We start from the raw sequence: 10,071 nt of genomic DNA, 5'->3' as shown, positions 1-10,071 counted from the left end.
GTCAAGATGAGTATGACCAGAAGAAAGTCAAGATGAGTATGACCAGAAAAATGTCAAGATGAGTATGACCAGAAAAATGTCAAGATGAGTATGACCAGAAAAATGTCAAGATGAGTATGACCAGAAAAATGTCAAGATGAGTAGGGCCAGAAAAATGTCAAGATGAGTAGGGCCAGAAAAATGTCAAGATGAGTAGGACCAGATGAAGGGGATTAGAGCGTTAGTCTATAATATAACATATATATGTTGGATTTTGTCATAGGTTTACTGTAAATAGAGAATTTTCACAAGACATATACCAATCGAACTGGTGTTTAATTTTAATGCATTGCGTAATCATTTATAAATATACTTAGAAACTAATTTGTAGTACGGTACATATACTAATTCGTAGTGTAGTAAATGTGCTAATTTGTAGTATGGTACATGTAATAATCTGTAGTATGGTACATGCACTAATTTATAGAATGGTACATGTACCAATTTTTGCAGTATGGTATATAAACTAATTTGTAGTATGGTACATGTACTAATTTGTAGTATGGTACATGTAATAATCTGTAGTATGGTACATGTAATAATTTGTAGTAGATAAATGTACTGATTTGTGGTAAGGTACATGTACTAATTTGTAGTATGGTACATGTACTAATTTGTGGTAAGGTACATGTACTAATTTGTAGTATGGTACATGCACTAATTTGTAGTATGGTACATGTACTAATTTGTAGTATGGTACATGTAATAATTTGCAGTAGGTAAATGTACTGATTTGTGGTAAGGTACATGTACTAATTTGTAGTATGGTACATGTACTAATTTGTAGTATGGTACATGTACTAATTTGTAGTATGGTACATGTACTAATTTGTAGTATGGTACATGTACTAATTTGTGGCAAGGTACATGTACTAATTTGTAGTATGGTACATGTAATAATTTGTAGTATGGTACATGTACTAATTTGTAGTATGGTACATGTACTAATTTGTAGTATGGTACATGTAGTTTTTAGTAAACTACATGTAATAATTGGTAGTATGGTACATGTAATAATTTGTAGAACGGTACATGTAATAATTTGTAGTAGGTAAATGTACTGATTTGTGGTAAGGTACATGTACTAATTTGTAGTATGGTACATGTACTAATTTGTAGTATGGTACATGTACTAATTTGTAGTATGGTACATGTAGTTTTTAGTAAACTACATGTAATAATTGGTAGTATGGTACATGTAATAATTTGTAGTACGGTACATGTAATACTTTGTAGTAGGTAAATGTACCGATTTGTGGTAAGGTACATGTACTAATTTGTAGTATGGTACATGTACTAATTTGTAGTATGGTACATGTACTAATTTGTGGTAAGGTACATGTACTAATTTGTAGTATGGTACATGTACTAATTTGTAGCATGGTACATGTAATAATTTGTAGTATGGTACATGTAATAATTTGTAGTATGGTACATGTACTAATTTGTAGTATGGTAATAATTTGTAGAACGGTACATGTAATAATTTGTAGTACGGTAAATGTACCAATTTGTGGTAAGGTACATGTACTAATTTGTAGTATGGTACATGTACTAATTTGTAGTATGGTACATGTAATAATTTGTAGTATGGTACATGTACTAATTTGTAGTATGTTACATGTAATAATTTGTAGTATGGTACATGTACTAATTTGTAGTATGGTACATGTACTAATTTGTAGTATGGTACATGTAATTTTTAGTAAACTACATGTAATAATTGGTAGTATGGTACATGTAATAATTTGTAGAACGGTACATGCAATAATTTGTAGTAGGTAAATGTACTGATTTGTGGCAAGGTACATGTACTAATTTGTAGTATGGTACATGTACTAATTTGTAGTATGGTACATGTAATAATTTGTAGTATGGTGCATGTACTAATTTGTAGTATGGTACATGTACTAATTTGTAGTATGGTACATGTACTAATTTGTAGTATGGTACATGTAATAATTTGTAGTAGGTAAATGTACTGATTTGTGGTAAGGTACATGTACTAATTTGTAGTATGGTACATGTACTAATTTGTAGTATGGTACATGTACTAATTTGTGGTAAGGTACATGTACTAATTTGTAGTATGGTACATGTACTAATTTGTAGTATGGTACATGTAATAATTTGTAGTATGGTACGTGTACTAATTTGTAGTAGGTAAATATACTGATTTGTGGTAAGGTACATGTACTAATTTGTAGTATGGTACATGTACTAATTTGTAGTATGGTACATGTACTAATTTGTAGTATGGTACATGTAATAATTTGTAGTAGGTAAATGTACTGATTTGTGGTAAGGTACATGTACTAATTTGTAGTATGGTACATGTACTAATTTGTAGTATGGTACATGTACTAATTTGTAGTAAGGTACATGTACTAATTTGTAGTATGGTACATGTAATAATTTGTAGTATGGTACATGTACTAATTTGTAGTATGGTACATGTAATAATCTGTAGTATGGTACATGTAATAATCTGTAGTATGGTACATGTCCTAGTTTTTAGTAAACTACATGTAATAATTGGTAGTATGGTAATAATTTGTAGAACGGTAAATGTACCAATTTGTGGTAAGGTACATGTACTAATTTGTAGTATGGTACATGTACTAATTTGTAGTATGGTACATGTAATAATTTGTAGTATGTTACATGTAATAATTTGTAGTAGGTAAATGTACTGATTTGTGGTAAGGTACATGTACTAATTTGTAGTATGGTACATGTAATAATTTGTAGTATGGTACATGTACTAATTTGTAGTATGGTACATGTAATAATCTGTAGTATGGTACATGTAATAATCTGCAGTATGGTACATGTACTAATTTGTAGTATGGTACATGTAATAATCTGTAGTATGGTACATGTAATAATCTGTAGTATGGTACATGTACTAATTTGTAGTATGGTACATGTAATAATTGGTAGTATGGTAATAATTTGTAGTACGGTAAATGTACAAATCTTAGTACGGTATATGTACTAAGTTGTTGTACGGTATATGTACTAATAAGTAGTACGGTATATGTACTAATTTTTATTACGGTATACGTACTAACTTGTAGTATGTCACATATACGAATTTATAAATTCTAGGTTTGAATTAACCATAAATCCCAGTGAACGTCTCTGTCAAAGAACATTATTTTTTATGAGCACTCTTTACTTCCATAGAAAGAAATCACTGACTTAAGTATCTGAAGAAATAAACTCCAGCACAAATGAACTTCTGGATACAATACAAATTAATTCCGCTAGATCTTAAAGTACGAAGGAATATTTGTTTTCCAATAACATGATTATATATTTTTCCAGCTGACCTCAGGTCACAATTAGCATTATCTAAAAATACAAACATTTTGCATAATATAAAGTAACCTTCTGGAAGGTTTATAATGTTTACAAAATAAAATCTAAGTTATAATTAGAACTTTGTTACTAAAGTTATATTATAGAATGCATTGTAACTATAGGTAGATCCAGTTATTCAACAGGAATTTCCAAAGTTCAAGACACAGATTGAGATAATATGGTTTACTATAAAACCAAAAGCAATAATTCAGGTAAGGTAGAAAATGAACTTAATGTTAGACAAGATCAAGTCCAATATACAATACCACACTATCGATAAAACGTGATGAAATAAAAATGTTTTTTTTTTTTTATAAAAACAACGCAAATCAAATATACATAAAAATCTCACGTGAGTGTTAAACACTTAAATACATTTGTTGGCGTATAAACAAATTTATATACACAAGTAAATCTCATAACGGCGTCAAAAACAAACGATATTGTTATACCATTGTGAAAGTCGTACTTACGGAAATAATAGTTCTTATCTGTTTTATAAAGAGGAAAATTCAATTTAAATCCTACTTTTGTAGCAAATATGAGATTTAAACTGCACGACGTCACGAATATAACGTGACTATGCAACATGCAAGCCAATGACTTCACATTAGCAATATATCCCTAATCATGACACAAAACATGAAATCGTATTATTCATTAAAAAGTGACCAATGCCGGAATTACGAAACAATTAGAGGTAACGGCTTGTCTTAGGTGTTATCTCATTCTAATCCAATCCAGACTAAATTATCGTAATGCTGATTAGTTAGTATAATAAAGTTTACTCTGGCTGATTCGGGAGGTGTAACATCGACGCTACTGACTGACGGTCTTTAAAAAATTATTCATACTATACAAATAATGCATCAATTTTTAGAATTCAGGCTTGTATTTAAAATTCAGCTTTATAAATAAACACAACAGAAAATCTTTGACTTATTCAACAGTCATGGACTAAAGTTTTGAACACAAGAGATCCATTCGAAAACTTCGGAAGAAGTAATGAGAGTTGTTTAATATATGCAAGAACCAGATCACTTATTATGAATAGAACAGAGTAAGGGTCTCCGGCTGGGGATAACAATGTAAACTACTTAATGCGTGCGGATTCCAATGTCAAAGTGGTATTATTATTATTATTATTATCGTTCGTTTTTCTAAGAGATTTATTAGAAATCAAGTTTCTGATAAGATTGATCAGAATCCTTTTGTCTTCCTACGTGTACCCATTGCATAAAGAAAGGACACGTTATTTCTGATTGCTACAAACTGAAAACTACGTAACAGATTCAGGACAGACCTGTTCCAAATGTTATTATTTCTGAGAGGTCAAGGTCACGGTCATGTATTGAAAGTAATACATTTGTTGGGTCAAAAAAAACCAGTCTGATTTTATTCTCAAGAAATATGAACGATGCATTGTTAATCGAACTGGTAGCTGTTCTCTGGTTAGTCTTTATGTTATATCTCTAGCATCTGACTCAAAGTTCGTTTACATCGTTTCGATATCTCTTTGCACTGCAGGTGATAAGGAAACAGAAAAATAAAACCCGTCCGCATCCCAAAAAGAAATTGGCTTAACTGACGCAAAAGTTTCTAGCAGAAAAAAATCCCTCAGAGCGCAACCGGTGCTAAAGCATTGCGATTGGCTGGGCAGAACACGTGATTAGAAGCTTTAAATATATTGGCCCTTGACAGTGCGTTACACAACAAATCTGGCAGGAAATTGTAGACTTGATTACACCTTCCATAAATGTTCTTACGCGAGCCTAAATCGTTTCATGTGATGTGTTCTTACACTTGTAGAAGAGGGGTGCAAGTTATCGGTCGAAAGAAAGTGAATGAAAACATAGGGTTCTTCATTGTTAACTTGTTTGAAGAGATCGTAAAATTAAATGTGCATACTCAAGTCTCCTCTTTCCGACATCAATAGATTCGTAAGGAAGATAGAGAGTGAAAAGACATAATTCCCTAGGTCAGTCGCGCAAATATTACAAAGTCCAAAGTTTATGGGTACATAATTAAAGGAAAGACAAACGCTGTGTTTGATGCTGGCCACATTCGTGACTTTGTATTAAACATAAATGATATAAGCGAACCAAACATTTGCTATGTATTTACAACATAACATAACTATTTGGACAAAGTCTATATAATAAACGTTCTAAGAAATTAAACAATGAGACATAGCGTATAATACAGAATTTTTTTTTTGAGGCTGCAACCGCCATAAACAGAAACACAGCAAACAGAGCTTTCTGCATTTCTGGTAGCCACAGCATGGTGGGTGGGACAAAGAACAAAAGTGTGCAGCATCAAAGAAAAAAATATAAATGTTGATCTAACAAAACCGATAAATTACAACACTAACTAGGGTGAGGAATTTACACTGACGATCATCGCATTTTATAAGATAGCCACAGAATAGTTCAAATAAGCTTGCATATCGAGGAATATATGATTCATCTATCCTTTGACGTTCTTATCAGTACTTTTCGCTATACACTACCTTTGGAGAAGGTAGGCACATTTTATGGACAGGTCAACGTCGTGATTATCTTTCTTTGACATTTAATTGTGTTCCTAAAATAGAATCAAGAACATAGGCTTCCACTAAACTATTAGACTGTCGTCACGATGTGGTCTGCATAAAAGGCATTGTCCAGTCTTTAATTCTCTGTCTTTGAGATCAAGATAATACTGACATCATGAAGTCCGTCTTTCTCCTGCTGGTTTTGGTGGGTAAGTACAATACTTGGTTAGTAAGTACTATAATACCAAGAAAGGAGAGTATCAAAAGTTTTATTTAACTGTAAGTATTGTGCGTCAATCATAAAACACTGCTTAAATTATGAATAAGAATATTAGTACATTATGATTTTGATACCTATAGCATAGTAGATTTTGTGACACACATCGTTTGTCAGTCCTAACTAAAACTGTACTTTGAAAACCGAAGAAACTTGGTGTATTCTATTTTTATTTGGTAGCTATGTGTCCACTGGAAGGGATCAAAGGTTGTGTTTACAATATGTATAATCAAAGCTACATTTGCCATAATGAACAACCTATACGCAAAATATATTTTAAATTTGGAGAGATAAAGAGAGGTGATATTAATAAATGGTTTCAGTTTTTCCATCAATCCATTGCAGATAATGTTGTTCCAGAGAAAGATTCAACTCATGTCCTGCATCGATAACTTAGCTCAGCTCATCCTTTGTGATAAAACAATGTATATTCCATTTTGAATTAATTAGCCTTATCTCTGAGTAAAAAATATTAAAGCTGGGGAGAGGTATTCTTCATTTTCTACCTATAATGAACGTCAGAGCTATGGGGGTGGAGGTGGGGGTGAGATTTACCATGTCAGTAAGAATTTTCAACTGGATTTGATGTTTATCGCATTTTTGTGGTAGGAATGTATTTACCAATTGCTTAATAATATCTCTTTTCATTATTTAATACTTTATAATTGTAATTCAATTCGTAATTCATGTGATACATCTATTTAATTAGTGATATATCAATGACACCACAATTAGATGATCACGTCATTAGATCGATAATGCTACAATGTTATGACAAAATCATTATAACGATGACGTCACATCATTTAAGAGTTTAATGTTATTTCCGAGTTTATCGTAGAATAAGTGTACAAATTAGCCCCAATACTTTGACCCATGTTCGTCTTGGAAGATTTTGAGTTTCTTAGCTTTTTTCAATCCTAATCAAACTAAGAATTATTTATCTTCAGAAAAATGATTAAGATTTATTATTCAGTTCTGTCAAATCAATTTCTTAATTTTCTAAATAAAATATAAACCCACCGTTTTTATTTCGTTTTAAAAGCATTCAATGTGTGCGCCTTACAATTCAGTGTTTACGTTAGTTACGTTGCATTTGACTATTTACTGAAGTATAAAGTAGTTCTCCATACAGGTTATACAGAAATAGACGCAACTGGGTCTGATCACATGGTAATGTTCTGACCAATGGAAATCTTTGAAAATATTGAATATCATTTCGGTAAATTCATTTGTATTTCACTCTGAATAGATAATAAAATTGGTACAGTAATGCTTTGAAAATATGAAACATCATTTGGGTAAATTCATTTATATTTCATTCTGGTTAGATACTAAAATTAGCACAGTAATGATAATGGACTTGACAACGAACATTATATTTTAAATGTGAAGAAAACATAAGTACTTAAGAATTGCGATGCTGGTAGAAAAACGATTCGGATAGAAAATGTGTTAAATAAAGATAGTTTCATAGTTTACAATGGCAAGTGTACATCATTATTGTCGAATAACAAATATTAAACAATTCATAAGAGTAATTTATAGGTATATAAAGAAAACAATTCCATACAAATATATCACTTTTGTTATAAATGTTATTATAGATTAAACCGTTCATAATTTATAGTTTATTTATGCATTTCTTGACGACTATGCTGATGATTGTTGTTTTATTTATTTTTCTTGTTATTATTATTATTATTATTATTATTATCACAGCTGTCGCTATGGGAGAGACTTGTAGGGACGTCGGCGATTGTCGCCATGAAACATGTGCTGCAGGCGGTTCCGTTTCATGTTTAGTACCACCCGGAGGGACTGGTCATGTTTGTACCTGCGTGTCAACATCAACAGGCAAGTGCATATCTCTCTCTCTCTCTCTCTCTCTCTCAAATATATACACACATAATACACACATGCACATACACTCATGCATGCACACATAAACACGCATACATAAACACATACACACACATGCACATACATACATACATACATACTACAGAAATACACGCAAAAGCATGTTATATTTGACTCTTCCTAACCATTCTGTACCAATGCATATCTTGTCGATATTTTTTATCCTTGTTGATTCTCTCCTTTTTTGTTCCTTTCCATACTTTACCTACTTTAAAGGGAAAATATATCGAAGGTAAATTTAAATTTGCGACAGAGTATGATCAGTTTTTATCGTAATTATTGTTGTTGGCGTCATCATCATCATCATCATCATCATCATCAAAGATATGAAGAGAACGAATAGAGCTCTGCGTTAATCCTCAATAATAAGGGTCCACGCTGTTCCCAGCTGACTGCTCCTTACACATGCGCCAAATTCTTCTTCTCCTTTATAATGTGATTAGCAATAGTACTGGTATTAGTAGTAGTCGTTGTAATCACGTGCTCGTTACACATATGCTATTATTATTAGTTGTTGTTTTCACTGCTGCTATTGATTATGTCGTTGTTGTAATAAATCGCGTATAACGCTTGCAATTATCAAAAGACAACCTAAACTTTCACACAACGGCAATTAATATTATCCTTGATATTGTTTCTACTTCAGCCTGTTCTACTGCGTCTGACTGTCGTACGGGTGGATGTCAAAATGGTAGGGATGAACACTGCGTAGATGGACATTGCAGATGTTTCCATTAAGACAGGTACTTTTATCACTTGACTTGACAATAGCTATGTGGTCGACGCTATTATAATTCCCGGACTGAGTCTAGCAACGGCTTTCTCTCTCTCTCTCTCTCTCTCTCTCTCTCTCTCAGGCCAATTCGTATATATATATATATATATATATATATATATATATATATATATATATATATATATATATATAATGATGATCTAAAACATCATTAGTGCTCTATTACTGTCATTCGTAAATACCACACCAAACTTTATCACCGTGTTGATTTGTCATTAGTTCCATATATATTTCGAGTCAAATGTCAATGGACATTTTAGCTTTTGTAAGCTGCGTTGAAATGAACCAATAACAAAACCTGTGTATATTAGCAGATTTCAGAAGTTACCTATATTGGCTCCGTATTTCAGACTCTTGCATTAAAGGCCGCGAAGGGTTACTTTTTATTGTTCCCCATCTTTGTACTTCAGACTTGTTAGAAAGCACAATTCACACCTCAGACGTAAAGTCTTAAATATCAAGTTTGCGGTAGGAAGCATGATGAGTTTATAGGAATTTCTGTCAAATTAATAACGTAAGCTGAAGAATGTCTGACTTCATTCATTATACTTCCTGTTTAGATATTTTATTACGGACTTTTGACGTCCATCTTTAACCTTGTGCGCAATTAGCTAATTGACATTATACTTCAGCTGTTAATTATTTATTTCATATTTTCTTCAGGATTCCAATAAGATGATGTTGCTGATATAAAAAGCCAGGATTGAAAAAAGCGGTTGTGTAAATAAAATTGAAAATGATATATGTTGATGAGGTACTTAAAAGTTATAAAATGGAGACTTCAGTACGTTATAATTAAAATCCTTTTTGTTTTAAAATAGTAGTTTCTTCTATTTCATGAACTCTGTCTTGCTTCTACTATATCACGGTATTCCATATCACACCATAATACACTACACTCACTGCACGACCATACACTGAGCTACGCTGCAGTACACTGTACTGTACTGTACTGTACTGTACTGTGCTGTGCTGTGCTGAGCTGTGCTGTGCTGCGCTGCGCTGCACTGCACTGCACTGTACTGCACTGGACTGAACTGGACTGGACACGCATTGACTAGACATGCATTTGACCGTTACTAAATATAAAAGAGGCATAAGATGGATAACAATATAAATTAAAAACCACATGAT

General features: G+C 32.2%; 1 protein-coding gene across 1 annotated transcript; it reads left to right on the top strand.

Moving 5' to 3' along the window:
• The first annotated feature begins 5,990 nt into the window (after positions 1–5,990).
• Positions 5,991–9,755, top strand: LOC149783167 (serine protease inhibitor Cvsi-2-like). The gene is made up of 4 exons (XM_089933079.1): positions 5,991–6,150; positions 7,941–8,075; positions 8,788–8,884; positions 9,601–9,755. Exons 1-3 carry the CDS (start codon positions 6,117–6,119, stop codon positions 8,877–8,879), a joined length of 261 nt encoding a protein of 86 aa, XP_089789205.1. The 5' UTR covers positions 5,991–6,116; the 3' UTR covers positions 8,880–8,884; positions 9,601–9,755.
• Positions 9,756–10,071: the final 316 nt, after the last annotated feature.

This window comes from Sinohyriopsis cumingii, chromosome 14 (genome assembly GCF_028554795.1).
Source record: "Sinohyriopsis cumingii isolate HCF-2022 chromosome 14, ASM2855479v2, whole genome shotgun sequence".
NCBI lineage: Eukaryota > Metazoa > Mollusca > Bivalvia > Unionida > Unionidae > Sinohyriopsis > Sinohyriopsis cumingii.
The sequence above is the reverse complement of the archived record's forward strand: the minus strand, read 5'-3'. Positions and strand labels throughout refer to the sequence as shown.

Coding starts and splice junctions, on each gene's coding strand:
- LOC149783167 (XM_089933079.1), top strand. CDS start 6,117: ATGAAGTCCGTCTTTCTCCTGCTGGTTTTGGTGG. Junction 6,151..7,940: donor TCTCCTGCTGGTTTTGGTGG/GTAAGTACAATA, acceptor TTATTATCACAG/CTGTCGCTATGGGAGAGACT. Junction 8,076..8,787: donor CTGCGTGTCAACATCAACAG/GCAAGTGCATAT, acceptor TTTCTACTTCAG/CCTGTTCTACTGCGTCTGAC.